The following is a 22,667-nucleotide window of genomic DNA, read 5'->3' as shown; positions in this document are numbered from 1 at the left end:
TCTTCTTCTTCTTTAAACAATTTTGTGCATAATATTATACCATAATTGGACATTTATGGATTAAAGCAACAAAAAGAATCTGAAGAGCCACCTTGGAGTCGGCTGTTTTTAGTCGGTCGAGCCGAGAGAGCCGCTTCTCTAAAAAAAGTCGGAATTCCCGTCACTACGAAAAAGGAATAAACTTGGTGAGCTGCTTTGTGGAGACAGACGCGCACAGTGTGCACTGTAGGGGGCAGAAGAGTCCACGCTCGTGTCCGCCGACACACAAAATGAACTACATAACCCATGCGCTGCCCAGACTGCCGTCAGTACTACATCCACTTTTCTTTGGGTGGGCGGGGCCAGTATCACCCTCCACATCAGGATCCAATAACCGACAACACATTGCTGACTCTTGGCAGCAGATGAAAAACAAACTCTTAAAAGAAATCCCGAGTGCTAAAAACAAGTGAACCGAAGCCAAACGTAACCGCTTAACGGCGCACGATGAGCAAAACAGGGCTGCCATCTTGACGTTCTTCACGTGCCCGCTGGGAACACGAAGTAGAAACTTTACGAGTGAGAGTTTGCTCGAGACCGAGCTGGAAAGTGGAAGGGCGCGCAGCCAGGCGTCCACTTTATTGCGGATTTTTGCGGATTTTGCGGGAAGATGGACGTGTCAAGAGGATCGAATGACTCAATCTTCGCTCCCTCTCTTTTCGCTCTCATTTCTCTCTCTCTCTTACTCGTATACATGGGCGTAACCAGGCCGTTTTGGGAGGTGCTCAAACACCCCCATTTCAACCCAAGCACCCCGCGAAATGATAGCGTTTTTACAACGCCATTTTTCTCAATAAAAGACAGGATAGGTTATGTTTGAATCTGATGAAAAACACTAGAAATGAATTGTATTTTTGTTGTATTTCCATAGTATGTTTTTCTTTAGTATATCTGTAGTATTACTGTAGTAGTATTTTTGCAGTTGTATTTGTGTGTCCGTAGAAGAATCGTTGTAGTATATCTGTAGTATTACTTAAGTTGTATTTTTGTAGAATTTCTGCAGTTAGATTATTGAAGTATATCCGTATTATTTTTCTAGTATTATTTTGCAGTAATTCTAATTTCCATAGTACAATTTTAGTAGTATTTCTGTAGTTTTTGTGGTATTTCCATAGTATTTTTTACTTTAGTATATCTGTAGTAGTTTGTAGTATTACTGTAGTAGTATTTTTGCAGTTGTATTTGTGTGTCCGTAGAAGAATCGTTGTAGTATATCTGTAGTATTACTTAAGTTGTATTTTTGTAGAATTTCTGCAGTTAGATTATTGAAGTATATCCGTATTATTTTTCTAGTATCACAAGTATTTTGCAGTACTTCTAATTTCCATAGTACAATTTTTGTAGTATGTCTGTAGTTTTTGTGGTATTTCCATAATATTTTTTTTCTTTAGTATATCTGTAGTAGTTTGTAGTATTACTGTAGTAGTATTTTTGCAGTTGTATTTGTGTTTCAGTAGAAGAATCGTTGTAGTATATCCGTAGTATTACTTAAGTTGTATTTTTGTAGAATTTCTGCAGTTAGATTATTGAAGTATATCCGTATTATTTTTCTAGTATCACAAGTATTTTGCAGTATATCTAATTTCCATAGTACAATTTTTGTAGTATGTCTGTAGTTTTTGTGGTATTTCCATTGTATTTTTTTTCTTTAGTATATCTGTAGTAGTTTGTAGTATTACTGTAGTAGTATTTTTGCAGTTGTATTTGCGTTTCAGTAGAAGGATCTTTGTAGTATATCTGTAGTATTACTTTAGTTGTATTTTTGTAGAATTTCTGCAGTTAGATTATTGAAGTATATCCGTATTATTTTTTCTAGTATCACAAGTATTTTGCAGTAATTCTAATTTCCATAGTACAATTTTAGTAGTATTTCTGTAGTTTTTGTGGTATTTCCATAGTATTTTTTTCTTTAGTATATCTGTAGTAGTTTGTAGTATTACTGTTGTAGTATTTTTGCAGTTGTATTTGTGTGTCCGTAGAAGAATCGTTGTAGTATATCTGTAGTATTACTTAAGTTGTATTTTTGTAGGATTTCTGCAGTTAGATTATTGAAGTATATGCCTAGTATTTTTCTGGTATCACAAGTATTTTGCAGTACTTCTAAAGTATTTGTTGTATTTCCATAGTATTTTTTTCTGTAGTATATCTGTAATACTTTTGTAGTATTACTGTAGTAGTATTTTTGCAGTTGTATTTGTGTTTCCGTAGAATAATTTTTGTAGTATATCTGTAGTATTACTTTACTTGTATTTTTGTAGAATTTCTGCAGTTAGATTATTGAAGTATGTCCGTAGTATTTTTCTAGTATCACTGTACCGGTACTTTTATTTTTAAGTATTTTGTAGAACTTCTACAGTATTTGTTGTATTTCCACAGTACAATTGTTGTAGTATGTCTGTAGTTTTTGTGGTATTTCCATAGTAATTGTTCTGTAGTATATCTGTAATACTTTTGTAGTATTACTGTAGTAGTATTTTTGCAGTTGTATTTAGTTTTCCGTAGAAGAATCTTTGTGGTAGATCTGTAGTATATCTGTAGTATTACTTTAGTTGTATTTTTGTAGAATTTCTGCAGTTAGATTATTGAAGTATATCCGTAGTATTTTTCTAGTATCACAAGTATTTTGTAGTACTTCTACAGTATTTGTTGTATTTCCATAGTACAATTGTTGAAGTATGTGTGTAGTTTTTGTGGTATTTCCATAGTATTTTTTCTGTAGTACTTTTGTAGTATTACTGTAGTAGTATTTTTGCAGTTGTATTTCCACAGAAGAATCTTTGAAGTATATCTGTAGTATTTTCATAGTATTACTTTAGTTGTATTTTTGTAGAATTTCCAAAGTTAGATTATGACAGTATAACAGTATTTTCTAGAATCCCTGTACTTGTATTTTTAAGTATTTTCTAGTATTTCTAGAGTGTTATTTTTGTTGTATTTCCATAGAACATTTTTTGTAGTATGCCTGAAAATATTTCTGTAGTATTTCTGTCGTAATATTTTTGTAGAATAGTGTTACCGTAGTGGTATTTTTGTAGTTTTTATGTAGAGGTATTTTGAAGTATTTCCATATTATTATCTCTTAACTATTTATTTCATTTTTTGATATTACTATTGCATTTCTTTTTTTTTTTATCAGAATGAAGACAATATAGTATGTTAGGTCCCTGTTTTCAAGCACTGAATTTTAGATTTAGTATTGTAGTATTTTTGTAATATTTCTGTCACAGACACACAAAAGGACAATGGGAACAAAGTATATATATATATATATATATATATATATATATATAGCAGTCAATAAAACTACAAAAAATGAATATAAAAGCGAGGTATTAACTCCCTTTTTTTCTCCTTTCGCAGGTACGCCATATCGTAAAACAGTAGGGCACACAACGCGCATGCTCCGTAATAATGTTGCATTTTGGGTAATGTAGTACTTATTTTATTAGGCACAAAACATCAACCTACCCACTTTAATAAACAGTCCCCTCTACTGGTGAATTCTCAAACGTCAACAAGACTAAATGGGTGATTCTTTTTTTTGTAGCAAACTAAAAATGTTCTATCTTCAAGTTTTTGTGAATTTATTACAACACTGATATGTTTAATACTAAGAAATACATAGTGGCTAAACTCGGGGATGGATACAGTTCTAATTTCAGCTTGTTTTCTTAAACAGTGTCTCTGAATGGTTTCCACCCTGCCATTTGCTAACAAACATTTTACCAAGAAAGGTTATCTATTTATGCTTACTTTAAAGTTTCATAGACCTAACGGGGTGGATTGTTTTTTTAGCTACTATAGCAGTAGCTCTTTAGCAAAGAGATTTTTAGCTAGCTAAATGATTAAGAACTTGAATAACAACAGTATGTTTTGTTTTTAAACTGTACTCAATATTTTCCATCATTTGCCATAACTAAGAGTGCCTTAAACATGTATAACACATTTTAAACAAAATTAAAAAGTAGAATAACAAAGTAAAAAAGTTGGAGCTTACCTCTTTTTCCACAGTTGAACTCCCGCCGAAATGAAATGACGTCATTTCCTGTAAATGGCTTTTATGGAATTCATCGACAAAAGGACAAAAACGAGCAAAGGTGGCGTTTGGTATTTAAAGTAAAACTTGAGAATTATGATCACTATTAACAATTATCTCTTATAAATTTGAATCTATTTCTATGTGTAGTTGGTAAAGGGCTTCTGACTTCCTCGTAGATCGTCAATATTTTGCACCCACTCTTACAAGGATATTACTGTCGTTGGACACCTTGATGCCATGAATGTAACTCTGTATATGATAATAGAGACCCATTCTGACTGTCTTTTGCACAATTAGGATGAAATGATATGGCTATGCTATCAGGAAAAGCGACTAAACAGTCACTCGCGGTTGTTTCAGCCGCTCTATTTGCTCTGCTTGTGATACATAGATACCTTCCCTATGGTGGGCGCGGCTTAGCACTTTTGGTTTTATTCATTGTCTTTTTTTGGGGCATTTGAGCACATTTAACAGGGTGGATGATTACTACTGGGACATGTACAATTTGAACAAAATAGTAATTAAAAATCATAACATTTAATTGTATGATGAAATTAAGTTTAGTCAAACTATTACAGAAGAAAATGACTTGAGGAAGTTGTTTACATTCTGTTTAAATTTACCATGTGTGTCACCATAATGTTATCGAAAATACGAATTTATAGTCGAAATGCGTTTTATTTAGGGTTAAATGATTGCAAACACTAATAATAATGAACGTATTTTTTATAATCTTTTTGCAGATTTTAGAGAGAAATGAGGGTAAGAGAAAGATGCGTTTATGAAATGTTGCTCCAAATAGAATCATCCATATACAAACAAAAGGCATTATTATAATGGAAAGCCAAGACTGCCAAAATCAAATACATTTAAAAAATAAAATAAATAACTTGCAATTGTGTGGTAATGCTTTTCCATGTCAAAATATGGAGTTATCATGAGATACCTAACATTCTTTCAAAAGTTAATGTGTTTTTGTTTAATGCGATATTTTTTACATTTAAGTGTTATCCCCACAGTGTAAATTAAATACCTAGTAGTGGAAATTTGGTTTGCTTATGTTTATTATTCTTTTTTGACCATCCTGACTTGGTTAAGATGTGTCTTGTTAGACACCAGGAAACAAAAAAAGAAGGGAAAAATGGACGATTATTACCAGCAGCAGGCTCCAAGCTTAATTTCAACAAGACCCAGAAGCTCTAAACCAGGGTTCTCAGACCTATTTCAAGCATCGAGCTACTTATTAGTGCAAAGGGCACCCGGTTTGATTTACATTTCTAAAGAAATAACTTATCTTGTAATATTAACTACGGTATTTCCAGGCTATTTTTTGGAAGTAGAGAGAAAAAGTGGAAAAAAAAGAGAAGAGAAAAAAGACAGTTTAAAAAGAGGGGGAGAAAGAAATAAAAAATGAGAAAAGGGACAATGAAAGATCATGAGTAAGAGTAGGAGAAAAAAAAAAGGGGAAGATAAAAAGAGAGAGGAGAAAAACATAGGAACAAAGCAAGAGAAAGAGAGGAGGATGAAAAGAAAAGGAAAGTTAGTGAGTAATGCAGAAATAAAGAGAAAGAAATACAAAGATAAAAAGGAAGAAAAGGAGATAAGTAGGGTTGATTTGACTCAAATCAACCACAAGAAAAAGTTATTTTACTAGAAATTCACAATAACCCAGCACTTAGAACAGGTTTGCGGGCTCCTCAGCGGTCCTGAGAGGGCTTCCGGGTGCCTACGAGCACAAGGTTGGACACCCTTGCCCTAAACCTTCACGTTTTTAGATTGTATACGAAAGTGGCATTTGACTGCTTTAACACACAGGGTATTTTAAGTTAAAACTGCTTTAGTAGGACATTTGTGTTTATTGTATGTAGATATATTGTGACCATTCCTATATAACCTTTCCCTTTGTTTCGACTCATCAAATTGACTTTTTTTGTGAGAAAACGGCCACTCGCTTTCCGACGTATCCGGTCGTTTTTTCGTTTTTATTGGAATGCTTCACTTGAATTCAATAACGAGACAACAAGCCAAAACAAGTGCACAAAACGATACGCGTCTCATCCATACCACCGGGATCAGTCACTTCTAAACACTCCCGCCATCTTGCTGTTCACGAGTGCTCTCAAACATTTAAGCGCACACAATCACACCATCGTCCGGTAGAGCTCAAGACAGCGGTAACTTGAGCTAAGAGTTATTGAGCTATCATGAAACTCCGGCTCGTTTTTGCTGTGACTTCTGCGGATTATCGATCAGAAAAGTAACGAATAACGAAGCGGAGAAGCCGCGGGGATCAGTGAGAAAACAGCGCACGATAGGTGGATAAAATGACACGCATACACCGTAGAAAAAAAAAGGTGCGAACGAAAGAAAATACTGAAAAACCATCGAGTTAAGGAACTGGAGGGAGGGAGTGTTCTTGTCGGTCCGTCAGTGAAATGACACAAAGCGCGGTTTTGTTCAGACAAGCCTCAATTCATTCACTGCTGGCCTAATTCAAAGGAACTTGACGTGTGTAGCCGTTGCTAATTCTAATGCTAATGCTGGGCAATTGGGATCTGTGACTTTAGTAAAGTTGATTTATATCACAAGAGCACAAATTTGTGCTGTTTTTCTGTGCTTTTTTCCCCCCCCCGACGACGCCGATGAATTATATAAAAAGGATTAGAACTTTTTGTTTCTTTCGAGCAGGCTACACATAGAACACGCATTAGCGGAGTTGCTGCTAACGATTCAGCGTGACGAGCGAACGGGGGAAGAAATCGCGTGACGAGCGAACGGGGGAAGAAATCGAGCTGTTCTTTTCGAGCGTCATGGAGCTTTAGCAATCGATGGGGAATTTCTTCATCGGATCTGAAAGTCTCAGGCGGGAAGTGGCGTCAAGAGTGTGGTATTGTCCCTCGCTCTCTCCCTCTGCTCATCCCCGGGTGCCGCTCCTCCTCCCCGACTCCGGAGGGCGCCGGCGCTTTCCCCGGCGTCTCAGACGAGCGAGGCCCGCCGTTCCTCGGGCGTTTCCTCCAGGATCTGGAGCAGGAGGTCGCTGAGGGGCTTGGCCACCACGCGGTATCCCGAGGAGGTCAAGTGGAGGAAGTCGAACATGTCCTGCGGGCTGACGGTGCCGTCCGAGTGAACCAACTCCTTGCTGACGTCCAGGAACTGAGCCTGGCCCAGCCGGGGGAGCCACGAGCGTAGAAAGTCGTTGACGGCCGCGTTCTTCTCCCTCAGGGGGTTTGGACGCTCACCCCGTGGTAATAATCCCTGAGGACAAGTTTTTTTTTTTTAATTGATTCGATCGTAACACTGGCAAACATTCATTTAGAGCATGTCCAAAGTCAGGCCCAGGGGTCAGTTACAGCCCGTGATCATTTTTTACTGGCCCGGGGCCTCGGTCTTAAATTTAATATGTGGCCCGCCAGCAGGGTTGAGTAGGGTTACTTTAACTGGATTACTTTCAATGACATTTGGATTACTCCAATACAAAATATGCTAATAAAAGACAAAAGAAACTAAGTATGAATAAAATGACTAAATTTTGTGCAGGCTTGGGGAGTAACGGAATACATGGAACGGCAAAAATGATGTCGGCAAGCTGTTTTGATTTTTTTTCATTTGGTTTCTGTCGCATTTGATGTTCGTTTTGCCGGAGATCAAAGAGATCAAAGTCAGGAGAGAAAGCTTACCACGTGTTGTGAGTCATCATTTTATTCATATTTCGTTTCTTTTGTCTTTTATTAGCATATTTGGCATTGGAGTCATCCAAAAGTAATTGAAAGTACTCCAGTTAAAGTAACACTACCCAACCCTGCCCGCCAGTAAGGTTGACTGCAGTATTAAATATATTTGTACAAAAAAAAAACCCACATAAAAAAAAAAGCACTATTAAACCAGATGATAGCAGTACCCGTTTGTCCTCGGCTTTCTCTGAGAATTTTAACCTACCCCATTTCCGACAAGGCGACTATAAATACAAAAAGGAAAGTTGACTCTGAGGGCCGCCGCATCCAGGACGAGGGCAAATTTAAGTATTTCTTCACTGAAATCCGGAACAAATGCGTCCGCCTAATTTGCAGAGAGATTGTGGCTGGTTTCAAAGAATAGAATGTCAAGAGGCACAGCTAAATTAAATATGGTGAGTACAACAAGCTAACTGGAAACGAATGCTGTAAAAGGGAAAGCAAAAGGAAGCTGATTTAACGGCACAGCAGCGCTTTTTTTATGAGACCCTGCAAAGAGTACAACAAGCTAACTGGAAACGAATGCTGTAAAAGGGAAAGCAAAAGGAAGCTGATTTAACGGCACAGCAGCGCTTTTTCATGAGACCCTGCAAAGCAAATGAAAATGCTACAAAGGGGAGCTACCAGGTTACGACGAGCTGCAAACCTTTCACAGAGGGTGAATTTCTTTAAGACTTCAAAGAATACCAGGCTGACTATCCGGCCTTCACACATTTCCAACTTACCAATTTTGGCCCGCTTTCTGAAAAGTTTGTACACCTCTGATTAAGAGCATAGTGGGCCAACCCAGTCCTAAAGCCACATATGTCCTGCATGTTTTTGGAGTTTATCATCTGGTCCTGGTGATTTAAGAGGAAACCTCCAGGACCGGGTCGGCCACCCCTGATTCACAGAGATTCAAAATGATTTTTGCACTAAAGAATCACGATTCCCTGCACGATTAAACTCTTACTTTGCTGTCCACACAGCAATAAAACTAAGAAACTATATACATGTATACAAAAAAATAATATTACAAATATTAAAAAGATAAAAACACAAGATGAGCAACATGGCAAAGCTAATAAAACATCTAATCGTCTTATTAGCACAACCTAAAAAATAGATCTTTAAAACATAATGGAAATCCTTGTAGGGCTGCAACAATTAGTCGACAGACACAATTTCCAACGGAGTGAAGAGTCCCTAGATCAGGGATTGGAGACCTATGGCTCGTGAGCCATTTATGGCTCTTTTCATGAGTACATATGGCTCAGAGATAGCACTTTTCTTTGCCACGTTACAAAGTCATATGGTTAACACCCTGATTATAGTCTATGTGAAGCCAGGGCAGCACTGAATAACATTAGGTACAGTCCAGTATATGCAGGGCACATTCTTAACTACAGTTTACAGTCAGGGTGTTACACCCACACTCCGTTTTGGGAGTAAGTCAATAAGAAATCCTTTAAATGGAAGCTTATTAAACTATGTATGTTCACTGTGGAGCTACTTTAGGAAGAAAACCCATACAAAACACTCCAAAACCCCAGCAAACCACTCATAGCAATAAGATTGGGGGAGTGGTAGAAGTGGGCAGAAGCACTAGCTTCGCTCTCCTCATCAGTGCAGTCTGCTCTGAAGTAAAGGTGACAAAATCCTTATCATTTGCTGTATTTTGTGACATTTTTACAAGAAAACCTTGCCTGCACCTTGTTTTGAAACCATTATTTAGGTCAAAAATGAGCCTCCACACTCTCAAAGGGACAGTGTGTAATATCTAGTGCCTGCTAGTGGTACAAAAACATCAGTGTTCTGGTTTGCCCGCGTCCCTGCATCCTAGACGCATCATTTTTGCTGGGGACGCATAGCGTCAAATCAACGTGCGTCCCCGGGACAAAACTTTTTTGACACAAAATTGTCATTGTTACCCAATTATTTTTTTTCAAACAAAGATTTACCAAACTCCAAACTTTTTGTCAGGCAGATCCGCCATTGTTGTTTTGGTCTCGCGGTTCGAGTTTTCGCCGATCTCGGCAAACGAGATCTCGTTTCAAGATTACGTCATTGTTGTGGTGCTTGTCGTCGAGTGAAAGAGAAGTATGCCTCCGAAAAAACCGTTAGTATTAGGCGCAAATCAACACAAAATTGGTAATTTCTTCAGTGTCAGTAAAAGGTCGAAACAATGCAGAGAGTGATAACAACGGCATTAATTCCGGCACGAAAAATCGGCGGAGAAATTCTTCAGAAGATTGCGGAGGCAAGGAAAACACGCGTGTTGAAGCTAACGATTCGACGAAAGAAAATAAACAAAAGAAAACTCCTAGCAAGAAAAGGACTTTTCTGCCAAAATGGACTCAATTATATTCCTGGTGACGCTATGAGGAGGATGATAATGGATTGGCCCTTGAGAAGGCATTACAACTGTGGCGGGACAGCAAACCAAACTGAAAAATCTGAAGTAATAACTCCTTTTGTATTAGCAATTAACTGTGATGATTAAAACTGAATGAAAATATAGATTAATATAATTATTTCAGCAATATTATTTTGTATAATGTACAATATTGTTGTGAACTGAAAAATCTGAAGTGATAACTGATTTGTATTATCAATTAACTGTGATGATTAAAACTGAATGAATATATAGATTTATATTAAATATTTGTCGCGTATTTACAATTTCAACCTCGATTACACAAAATTTTGGGGAGCCATAGATCTTTGTTGGGACCCATAGATTTTTGAGCATGCGAGTCCCCGGGAACCATCACTTTTCACAAGTCAAATGAACACTGAAATATGTTCAATAAAAAATACAAAAAAACCCCCGATATGAATGCAAGGGGCAGCACGGCGGCGCTGTGGTTAGCGCATGTGCGGCACAGTTCATGTCATGGGAACCTCCTGCGTGGGTTCAAATCCAGCTCCAGACTTCCTGGGCGGAGTTTGTATGTTCTCCCCGTGCTTGCGTGGGTTTCCTCTGGGCACTCCGGTTTCCTCCCACATTCCAAAAACATGCATTTCAGGTGAATTGGCCGGTCCAAATTGTCCCTAGGTGTGAATGAGCGAGTGAGTTGTCTGTCCCCGTGTGCCCTGTGATTGGCTGGCAACCAGTTCAGGGTGTCCCCTGCCCACAGTTCAGGGTGTCCCCTGCTCCAGCCCCCCCGTGACCCTAATGAGGATAAGCGGTACAGCTGATGAGATGAGATGAATGCAAGGCAAATATTCATGAACTATCATAGAAATGTTAAGTATTATACCCCAAAAAATCGAAACCATGCATTGTTTTTGATAAACAAAGCAAAAGTCAACTTACCAGCACGACAACTTTTGCTTTGGGCAGGCGGGAGGTGAGCAGCTTTGCGATGGAAAGAACTCCTCCGGCAACTTGCTCTGCTGTGTGTTCGTGGTTGTTTGTTCCTACCCATACAACCACAACCTAAAAAAAAAAATTAAAAAAAAATCAATAAAATATAAAAAATACATATTAGGCTGGATTTTATTGTTCCTTTTGACATTTCCAGTGTTTTAGAATGAGCTTCAATTAACTTCGGAGAATGTTATCACTACTAAGTTTGCACTTGTTTTATAACCTTATCTTCTCTGTTCCTTATCTTCTTGGTTTTTTACCTCACTGTGAATGTGTGAAACTGGAGTGTCATGCCCAATTTTGTTGTCACAATATGTTGACCCATTTTGTAACAATGACAATAAAGGTATATCCTATTCTATTCTATTCTATAATTCATCACCATCCCGTTTCACTCGACCAAACTGTTTGAGTTGCAGGACTCGTTGAGTTTAACCATTTGGGCGAACGGCCGGGAGAAAAAGGGTTGATTTCTTTTTTTTTTTTTCTATCTGCCAGTCTTGATTGAATACCTCGGCAATGCATGAGTAAAAAAACAAAATGATGTCCTAATTTTCTAACATGTATTGGCGTTCGGACTGTACAGTGGAACCTCGGTTCTCGACCATAATCCGTTCCAGAACCCTGTTCGGAAACCGATTTGTTCGATCACCGAAAATCGTTTTTCCCATTAAAAGTAATGTAAAATCGTTTTAATCCGTTCCAACACCCTGAATGTTTACCTTGAATGTTTAACGTAAAGCTAACCCAGGCTAATCGTACATTCGCGTTATCGTAATCTTCCGTACGAAAGATTACGCTAACATGAACGTGTAAAAATAAAACAAAAGGATAAAAAAAAAGAATTATGAATAGGATTTCTCACTTTGTGGTGGTCAGCAGAAGGCGCAGGTGGACGGTGGGGAGAGGAAAAGCATCAAAAGTTTTTCAACCTCTTCCCAAACTTGCGGCCGTTGCTTGCTTATAGCACTCACTCCCTTAGCCACATCACCAGATTTCACAGCCTCCTTATTCTTTAGTATCGTACTGATCGTAGATTTAGCCATTGTGTATTCCCTAGCAAGATCAGACACTCGCACACCTCCTTCATATTTTGCTATTATTTCTTTCTTAAATGCAATAGTTGTACGCACTACTTTTCTTTTTTCACCTGTAGCAACTTTGCTGCTTGCACTGACTTTCTTAAGAGGCATAATAAGGGGCTAAAACACCCGTACGCCGCTCAACATCGCACCCTAGCGTACGCACTCACACATTACTGGCGTTTGAACTCCGATTTTTTGACCGAACAGCGAAGCAAGAATTTCTCGAAATTTTTGGTCGAACACCGATTTGTCCGAACTGAGAGGCGTTCGAAAACCGAGGTTCCACTGTACATGAAAACAAGCCTTTTCTCACTTTCACCATTTTCACACTACCAAAATTCTAGGTTTTCACATCTGCGGGAGCCACAATCTGTTTCAAACTAACAAAGATTTAAAGCAAAATCAAAGAAAAACATTTCCTTTGGCCTTTAGAATTCAAAACTTCTTTTACGATCTTGCTGTAAATACAACCGAGACTACAAGGTCTCGGGCAGGCAAGCCTCGTTTGTGTGTCCTTGAAGGAAACGCCTGCGCATGCTAAGAAAGCGAGATAGCGGCGTCAGACCAACCTTGGGCCGGATATTTTCAAGCTCTCCGTTCTGCAGCCGCCACAACACGTTGCAGGTGGTGTCGCCTCCGATGCCGAAGTTGAGCGCGTGAAGTGGTGAGAACAATTCTCTCCAGACCTGCGGGAGCGAAAAAAATTGGGATTTTCGGTCTAAGTATCAAACAATGGCAGGCCATTACCCTTAGTCAATATAAGCTTGGTTATCCCGGTTAATGAGGGACAGGAACCTCCGTAAAATTTAGGTAGGGACGCCCCTTCAACTTACCTCAAGATGGCGTCCTTACCGACAGAGTATATGACTATAACAAAATATCAACTATAAATTTAAGAATAAAAACACAGACCTGAAGATGAATGAATAATTTTTATTGTGATTATACAAAAGTACCGCAAATTTGGAGGGCTTCTCCTTTCAGTGTATGAAAGTGATTTAGAGAGCGGATAGCTGCACGATAGCATTAGGTATCCTCGGATTGAGCCAGGACTGTGATGATTTAAACACAACAGACTGTAATGTAACCTTTTCCAAAGAGTCGTAGCCCCAGGTCATTTGTTTAATGAGTAATGGATCTGGCGTTGGTGCGATATAGGCTCGTCAAGGGAAGCTTGTGGGAGTTGTTACATAGCCTAGCCGCAGTAGGGCCGGACCTGTGGCACCGCTATTGCCTCCTCTCCCGATGCTGCCTCAGTCTCTTCCCGGACCAGATAATCCGCAGAACACCCGCTGGTGATTACTATTTCTTTCCACTCTACTGACTTTCCTCAGAGTCCAATTTGACTGACAAATTTATTTTTAATGTAACAAGCTTCTGAAATACTAGCGGAAGCCATGCTTTGCAGTTTGTAGTTCGGTGGACACATTGACTTATGTGCCCACTAACCCCGGCATTCGGCCTGACAGCAAACACCAGCCTATCCGTCACGCCCACCCAACACAAGCACTGACAACCTGCTTCCATGATAGCATTTGCTGTGTGGTGTCTGCTGCAGAACACAATGCACCATATGTTGATAATAATAATCACAATAAAGAGAATTATATTCATAATCTGCACAACAGTTAACCAGCGCTAACCAAAGCGTCAAGTAGTAAGGTGTCTCTGTATCACTAACCTTCGCAAGTAGCCTTAACAACACGGCTACTAGCACTAGACTAGAGGCAAGCTTTACTAACATTTATGCTAGTATTAGCTGTTAGCACTACCAGGGTTACAGTGGTTAGCTTCAGCTCTACTCAGTGTAAGTCTGGTTAACATATAGAGGGGAAGTGGAAGGATCCGTCGAGTGGGGCGCACTTGAACCTTAGGGAACATCTTTTTTCTTTTACTATCCTAGGATAAAATGCAATAGCAACTCATCTACACTAGGGGCGTAGTACCGCTCTCATGGCAGAGTGTTTTGTTTGCATCCCAGCTACAGAGTATGATTATGATGTGTAGACACAAAGTGCAGCAAACGTTTAAATGACCCCATGAAAAAAATATCTAACAGGGATGAGAAAGGCAAACACACGAGGATAAAGAAGAAAAAACTAAAGTGTCCCAAACTCCTAAGACGAAGTTTGACGAAGCTTTTAGAATGCGGCTTCACTGCGACCACGGAGTGGGAGACGAGGAATGACCGGTGTTCCCTCTATGTCTAAAAATGTTAGCAGCGGACAGCAAGAAGCCAAACAAATAATCTGTCATTACAACCAAAACACGCTCATTATTTTTTTTCAGCAAAAACGTGCCGAGCAAGAGTATAGATTTAGCATTGACAGGGGGGACGTGTCCCCACCAACATCAAACAATCATTGTTTTGTCCCCACCAATATTATGTAATCACTTAAAAAAAATTGATCGATGGAGAGGTTTTCTTCTTTCTAGGGTGGCATGACAGAAAGTAATTGAGAAGCACTGGTAAAAGTGTATACAAATCAGTCATACTGCTGGTTGCTTATCATCAAGTAAGAGGTGCTACATAATTCATAATGTCCCCTTAACTCATTCATTTGAGATTCCCTCACACACAGACACACACATACTTTTCCTGGTGGTTCTCACCTTTGGGATTTTGAATTTACTACATCCCCTTGAGTTAAAAATTCCCTCTTTTTGAGTGAATAATTTTTGGATGTTTTCTGGCACTATGTTTTTGTTGACCTAAAATAGCAGTTGTAAAGTGAAAAATTTGACTAAATCATCCAATTTTAATAATTTGGACTGCAGGAATAAAATATGAGTACGATCCCGATATCCTACCCTGTGTATGGTTCTAATTGCACGTTTTTGGAGGATAAAAAGGGGCTGTAGTCACCTTTTGGAATTATTGCGCCAGACTTCTGCACAATATTTTAAGTATGGAAGAACTAGAGAACAATATAATAAATACAATGCATTATAGTTTAAAAGGAATTTTACACTACTAAGTTTCCTGAAAATACTAATTTCCAAGAAACCCTTTGAGAAAAAAACAGCTTGCACTTTTCTGCTTTTTTGAAAAATATATAGTTATAATACAGTAAACCTCGGATAAGTCGGATCCAGATGGACCGGTCATTTTCATCCGACTTATCCGAGGATCCGACTTATCCGAGGTCGCAAAATTTCGAACTAAGAAGAAATTTAACTCTTAGAAAAGTGCATACTTGCTTTTCAGAATGTCGCTCAAAGTTTGAGGGCTCATTCCAAACTTCGCCGCGATGTCTTTTTGCTTTATGTGCTGATTCTTTTCTTGGAATTCAATGATAGCGAGCTTTTCTTCATACGTTCTAGTCTTGAGACTCCTGCCTTTGGTTTTAGAACTTGAGGCCATCGCCACACCGTAGACCGCACAGACCGCAAGGAAGTCCAAAGAAATTCACACAAATTCAATTTGAATGCTAGCACTACTGTAATAAGAAACAATGGGATTATGATTACGAGGCTTTGTTCTATGACCGCGTGCTGTGATTGAGAGTGCTATCATTCAACACTGAGGAGGAGTTTGATGAATAGCCTCTGCCAATCACGGAACGCCACGTCACATCAAGAAATCTTCCCGGAAAATCTGGGAGGGGTGAAAATCTTCCCGGAAAATCTGTGAGGAGTGAAAATCTTCCCGGAAAATTCCATCGCTTACTGCCACTGGAGGCTGAAATTTAGAGCATTTGGGAGATGTCCTAGGCGACCTGATACCGATCCGACTTATCAGAGGCGAAAACCATTAAAAAGGGTCAATTGTACGGAAAAATCCATCCGACTTAGGCGAGGATCCGACTTATAAAATCCGACTTATGGGAGGTGTAATACTACAGAAAAGCCTAGAGAACAAACGTTCCACGCAATTTGTCCGACTTATCCGAGAATCCGACTTATGCGAGTCCGACTTATCCGAGTTTTACTGTACCTCCAATATCTAAAAAAATGCTTTCCATAAACAAAATGTCACTTTACTTGCAAAAAAACATTTTTTTGCAAGAACAGTGAACTTGTGCATGAGTGATGTGTGAACGTTGCAAGAACCTTTCAGCCCCCTTCGGGAGAATGTATAACATGACTCGGGTCAACATGGCCATCGCGGACGTGTACTAAACGTCGTTCCTCTCTCCCGACGATGCACTTTGAAGCTTTAACAGTCTCTACTTATATCTTTGCCATTCTCACCACACTGCTCATACTCATCAAATGGGTCGGCGCCTACACACGGCCATACGGTGTCATAAAGTGGATATAGGAACGAAACTAGGCACTAAGTGTGATGACAAAGATCTGATAAAATCCACTCCTGTCATCTAGTGGTGATTTATCATATTGAAATCATTCCCAGAGACTTGATACTCACCAAAGAGCTGCACCAATGCCCTTAGAATAATTTAAAAAAATGTATTTTTACTTTTTGCCACTCAGGGATAATGCTTCTGCAAACTTATTTATATTTTTTGGCCCTGAATGAGTTAAAAAGAGCAAATATGTCAGCTGCCGTTGTTATTATATGTATGCATTTAAAAAATAATCACAAGACAGCGCAAACATTTTTTTTTACCATATTGTCATTGTCATGTAAATACTCCGAAATCTGTTATTTGATATTACTGAATAATTTGCCCCTCACTGGTAATCAGAATTATAAAAGTAATTGTTTTGTAAATCTGCTTAAATGAATTGTTGCTTTCATGTTTTTATATTCTCTAGAAAAAAAAGGGTATTTTTGAAGTGTGTTTGTATTTTCTTACAACAGAGGACAATTTTTAATAATTTATCAATACCTCAGAGGAAAGTAAGATTAATGTATTATTTTTTTCGTGGGCAGCACGGCGACGCATTGGTTAACGCGTGTGCGGCACAGTTCTTAGGGCATGAGATCGAACCTCCTGTGTGGAGTTTGCATGTTCTCCCCGTGCTTGCGTGGATTCCCTCTGGGCACTCCAGGTTCCTCCCACATTCCAAAAACATGCATGTTGGGTTAATTGGCCGCTCAAAATTGTCCCTAGGTGTGAATGAGCGAGTGAATTGTCTGTCTTTGTGTACTGGCAACCAGTTCGGGGTTTCCCTTGCCCAGTGCCCGAATGTAGCTGGGATAGGCTCCAGCACCCCGCGACCCTACTGAGGATAAGCGGTGCAGATAATGCAGATAATGGATATTTTATTCGTGGTAAGGGTGTAACGATCGCTTTTTACAAGTGAAATTTGCACACATAAAATCAATCAATCAATTGTACCCAGAACCCCTCGATCCACTACCAACCCCCTACGTCTGACATCATGAGCCTCTCTATTGCCGACCCAGTTAGGCCATCTGCATAACAAGTTCATTAAGAACATCATTAAGGTGAAGTGTCGACACAAATATTTCATCTTGACCGTTTTTTGTTGTTGTTTTTTTTTTTTTAAATCAATGTTTGCTCCTCATCCCACAGTGACATTTTTCATAAAGGTTTCAGGGAATGTTGTAATAGTGGGACTATTTTTCTATTAAGGGCAATACAAATAAAAATGACTTGACTTTGGTTTCTGCTTGAATAAGATCTCCTTGTTCCCTAGATGCAGCTGAAATTCTAAATAGCACAAATAAATGAGCATCTCACCTCGTACTGCTGCATTAGCTGTACCATGGAGTCGCCAACAAAAAGCACATCGGGTTCTCCATCCTTGCACTCCTGCACGAATCGGGTGTGCTGCAAAATAAATGCAGACAGGATTAATGCTCAGGGATTCACCTGGAGAGCCAGATTGTGTTAGAATAAAGAGTGGCTAAGATTGAATAAGATTCACAAATAGAAGACAACCGGTTATCGGCACCGTTATTTGGGAATTTGACGGGTATCGGCTTTTTTTTTTTTAAATCAATTCAATCGGCCGATTATATATATTTAAAGAGGAGCAGAATAGAGCTTTGCCATGAAGCCAAATTATTCTCACTCTCTCCTCCCAGTCTTAAAAGAATAGAATTATTTTTCTCATTTTCCTTGAAACCAGAGTGCATGACTATTGTAAAATACCAATTCTTAAAAAAAAGTTACTTTATCAAAGCAATAATAGATAAGGGAAATTATCCAACACTCATTGAAAAAAATAAGTTTAAAATGGAATGCCATCAATTGAGATACATTTTACTCAAAGTAAAAGGACACAGGTAATTCCTATACCATTTTTCTTTATTTTAAGTACAGTGGAACCTCGTTTTTCGAACGCCTCTCAGTTCGAACAAATCGGAGTCCGACCAAAAATTTCGAGAAATTCTTGCTTTGCTGTTCGGTCCAAAAATCGGAGTTCGAACGCCGGTAATGCGTGAGTGCGTACGCTAGGGTGCCATGCTGAGCGGCGTACGGGTGTTTTAGCCCCTAATTATGCCTCCGAAGAAAGTCAGCGCAAGCAGCAAAGTTGCTACAAGTGAAAAAAGAAAAGTAGTGCGTACAACTATTGCAGTTAAGAAAGAAATAATAGCAAAATATCAAGGAGGTGTGCGAGTGTCTGATCTTGTTCGGGAATACAGCATGGCTAAATCTTCGATCAGTACGATACTAAAGAATAAGGACTTTAATGACACTGTCATGAGTCACTTTAGAAAAGTGCTAAAAAGAAGGCAGAAGCAAGTGTCATTAGATCGGTATTTTAAGAGAAAAGAACATCCTTCCAAACAATAATTTTCCTTCCTCCTCCATTCCTCTCCCAACCGTCCACCTGCACCTTCTGCTGACCACCACAAAGGTAAAAAAAATCCTATTCATAATTCTTTTCTTTTCCTTTTTTTATTTTCACACGTTCATGTTAGAGTAATCTTTCGTACGAAAGATTACGATAACGCGAACTTACGATTAGCCTGGGTTAGCTTTATGTTTACGTTAAACATTCAAGGTAAACATTCAGGGTGTTGGAACGGATTAAAACAATTTACATTATTTTTAATGGGAAAAATGATTTCGGTGATCCAACAAATCGGTTTTCGAACAGGGTTCTGGAACGGATTATGGTCGAGAACCGAGGTTTCACTGTATTTTTAAACTTGACTTTCAATGAAATGGTAAAAGTTCTAAAATGTATCGTTTATTCCAACAGAACAACCAACTTGAAAATACAGAAGATAAAACAAGATATGAATATGATCACTGAACAATTCAAATCATTTTGAGGATTTTTTTTAATGTGTCTGAGAGGTTATGAAAACATGTTCAAAACCTAATAAACATTGTGGACAATAATACGTAAAAAAAGACAGTAAAATAAGAAAAAATAGCTAAAGTTAGCAAAATAAATTGCCATTTGGACTTTTTTTTTCCAATATAGTGTGCCTTGCCACCATTTGAAAAAAGCTTTTTTATTCATTTTATTTTATTGTGGCAATTGTGTGTATGTGTGTGTGTCTTTGGATGAGTTTATTGATGTACATCGAATGTTTTTATATAACTCCTTGAGTTGCAATTAGTTTTCTGTAGAGTGCTAAACGAATGGCTTGATTTGATGGGAATCCAGTGTTGTGATTTTGCATTGATTCATCTTTTGAAATAATATAATAAATTCTCAAGTAATCCTTTGAAAACAAAAAAGGGACTTTCTTGCCATAAAATTTGGCCTGTTAGTTGAAACAAAGAAAGTCATGACCTAGTTAGTCACATGAAAACATCAGCCGCAAGATCATCAATTGAGCCATCTGCCATTTAGTGAAAGGTAGTTTCATCAAATAGTTCCGGAGAGGGATGGGCGCCGCCAGACTGTACTTGCTCAAGACAAACCACAAGAAGTGGTGCTCCTACAACCCATGCAGTGAAGGGATCCGTGAGCTGCGAGTTTCAAAATGCAGCCTACTTACATTGCATGATATTTAAGGCACAAAATAGCAACCGATCCCTGGTTGTTTTGATAAATCCTCTATCATGGACAGCAGTAGTTCAGGAGCGGTTGCAGGTTTGATTCCCAGCTCCTCTGAGTTAAATGGCTAAGTGTCTTTCGTTAAGATCCTGATTCCCTAATGCTTCCCGATGGGCAGGTAGGTGCCTTGCATTGATGGCTCTGGTGATCGGTGTGTGAGTGCGTAAATTGATAAAGTGTGAAGTACATTTTGGGCAGCACGGCGGGGCAATGGTTCGCGCGTGTGCGGCACAGTTCTGAGGTCATGATATCAAACATTCTGTGGGGAGTTTGCATGATCTCCCTGTGCTTGCGTGGGTTTCTTCCCGGCACTCCTATTTCCCCTCAAATTCCTAAAACATGTCTCATCTCATCTCATTAGCTACACCGCTTATCCTCAGTAGGGTCGCGGGGGTGCTGGAGCCCATCCCAGCAATCATCGGGCAGTGGGCAGGGGACACCCTGAACCGGTTGCCAGCCAATCACAGGGCACACAGGGACAGACAACTCACTCGCTCATTCACACCTAGGGACAATTTGGACCGGCCAATTCACCTGAAATGCATGTTTTTGGAATGTGGGAGGAAACCGGAGTGCCCGGAGGAAACCCACGCAAGCACGGGGAGAACATACAAACTCCGCACAGGAAGTCTGGAGCTGGATTTGAACCCACGCAGGAGGTTCCCAAGACATGAACTGTGCCGCACATGCGCTAACCACTGCGCCGCCGTGCTGCCACTCCTAAAACATGTATGTCAGGATAATTGGCCGGCCCAAATTGTCCCTAGGTTTGAATGAGCGAGCGGATTGTCTGTCCCTGTGTGCCCTGTGACTGGCTGGCAACCAGTTCAGGGTGTCCCCCGCCCACTGCCTGAAGATAGCTGGGATGGGCTCCAGCACGGTGCTACCCTATTGAGGATAAGCGGTGCAGATAATGGATGGATGGATGAAGTGCATTGTGAAGCGCCTTGAAGGTTTTCAGCGACTGATTAAAATTGCTATAACAACACAGTCCATTTACCATGGTAGCAGCGCCATACCTGTGACATCCACCGCCCATCTCCTTGCACATCCTCCACTGGCTGAGCCACTGCAGCGGGGTTGAAACCACAATCATCGCCACTCATCCTAGAGGAGACGCAGATGTGGTTTGAAAAGAGAGGAAAAACATGCAAAGGAAAAATAAAAATGCAAAAGCTTCACAGTATCTGCGCCATTTCATTGAAGAGCAAAGCATCAACCCCAGCATCAGCTAGCATAAACATTAGCCGCAGAAGCAGCAGATTAACGATTTGGGAGCAGATGGGGGGGTGGCCTAATATGCAGCCAGACTACTTTCGCTTTACAAATAACTTCACATAATCAACTCCACAACAAAAACAAACCGCTTTTTACCACCGTGGAGCTTCATGTTCTCTACTCGTTAGCTAGCTAAACGCTGCACGCTCCTGCAGCTGCATCTGACACTAGCGTGCACCGTTTTCGATGGCAAAGCATTGAATAACATAACGCGTTATTGCATTTGCAGGAATATTATAATACCTGGTAGAGTGTAGAGCGTCACTCGACGACCCGAGGTTGACGTTAGCTGTTTTGCGAAACCTGACAGCTGTCTCGGCGGATGCTCTCTCGAGTAGCATCAAAAAGGCTCCAAGCTAAGCGAGACAACAAAAGGCGTGTCAGGAAGGCGACCGTCAAACATTGTCAACACGGGTCGAACGTTTACCTTCACTATTGTTTAGGGCTTTATCAATAACACACAGGTAATGACAAAAATACCAATATTTTCTTAACGTTTTGTGAGAGCACACCTAAAAAATACAAATATTATATTTCTCTAAGGTGTATCTTAAATTTCGCAAGGAATTATGGGAGATTTTTGTAATGAGTAATTTTACTTTTTTTTTCGATTCATTTTGATTGTTTTTATTTTACAATTTTTATTCAATAAGTTTTTAGACCTATATGAATACCAAATATATACACACCCACATACTACACAAAAAAAACGGATTATGGAAAATAGTAAAGTATGAGTTTGATTGATTTTTATTTTCTTTCTTTATTTTTCTTTAATCATTTCTAGGCCTTTAAGAATACCATTCATATATTCACAAACATACTACTATACTCTGTATATTATGTATAAACATACACACACATAAAAAAAAATCAAAATATTATTTTTCTTTACTGTTTATTATGAAGTTCGCTGTGAATCATGGGAAATGTTTTTATTTCATTCATCAATTATATTTATTTTTCTAGATTTTTGCCTTAAAAGTTTTCAGGACTTTATGAATAGTACATAAATATTCGCAAAAATACAAATGTTTTCTTAACGTTATGTGAAAGCACACTTAAAAAATACAAATATTACATTTTTCTAAGGCGTATTCTAAAATTCGCAATGAATTGTGGGAGATGTTTTTTTAATTATTGATTTTATTTTTTTTCGATTCATTTTAACTGTATTGATTTTTTTTTTTTTTACAATTTTAATTTAACAAGTTGTTAGACCTATATGAATACCAAATATATACACA

The 22,667-nt window shown here is 39.0% G+C and overlaps 1 protein-coding gene across 1 annotated transcript; it reads right to left on the bottom strand.

Moving 5' to 3' along the window:
* Positions 1 to 6,704: 6,704 nt before the first annotated feature.
* Positions 6,705 to 21,989, bottom strand: pafah1b2 (platelet-activating factor acetylhydrolase 1b, catalytic subunit 2). The gene is made up of 7 exons (XM_088321534.1): positions 21,848 to 21,989; positions 21,664 to 21,776; positions 21,162 to 21,249; positions 17,862 to 17,951; positions 12,816 to 12,932; positions 11,108 to 11,230; positions 6,705 to 7,333 (listed from the first exon to the last, which is right to left on the bottom strand). Exons 2-7 carry the CDS (start codon positions 21,759 to 21,761, stop codon positions 7,055 to 7,057), a joined length of 795 nt encoding a protein of 264 aa, XP_088177660.1. The 5' UTR covers positions 21,762 to 21,776; positions 21,848 to 21,989; the 3' UTR covers positions 6,705 to 7,054.
* Positions 21,990 to 22,667: the final 678 nt, after the last annotated feature.

Source organism: Urocampus carinirostris, chromosome 17 (genome assembly GCF_059441175.1).
Source record: "Urocampus carinirostris isolate Australia breed hairy pipefish chromosome 17, RoL_Ucar_1.0, whole genome shotgun sequence".
Lineage (NCBI taxonomy): Eukaryota > Metazoa > Chordata > Actinopteri > Syngnathiformes > Syngnathidae > Urocampus > Urocampus carinirostris.
This window is presented reverse-complemented; position numbering and strand designations above follow the sequence as displayed.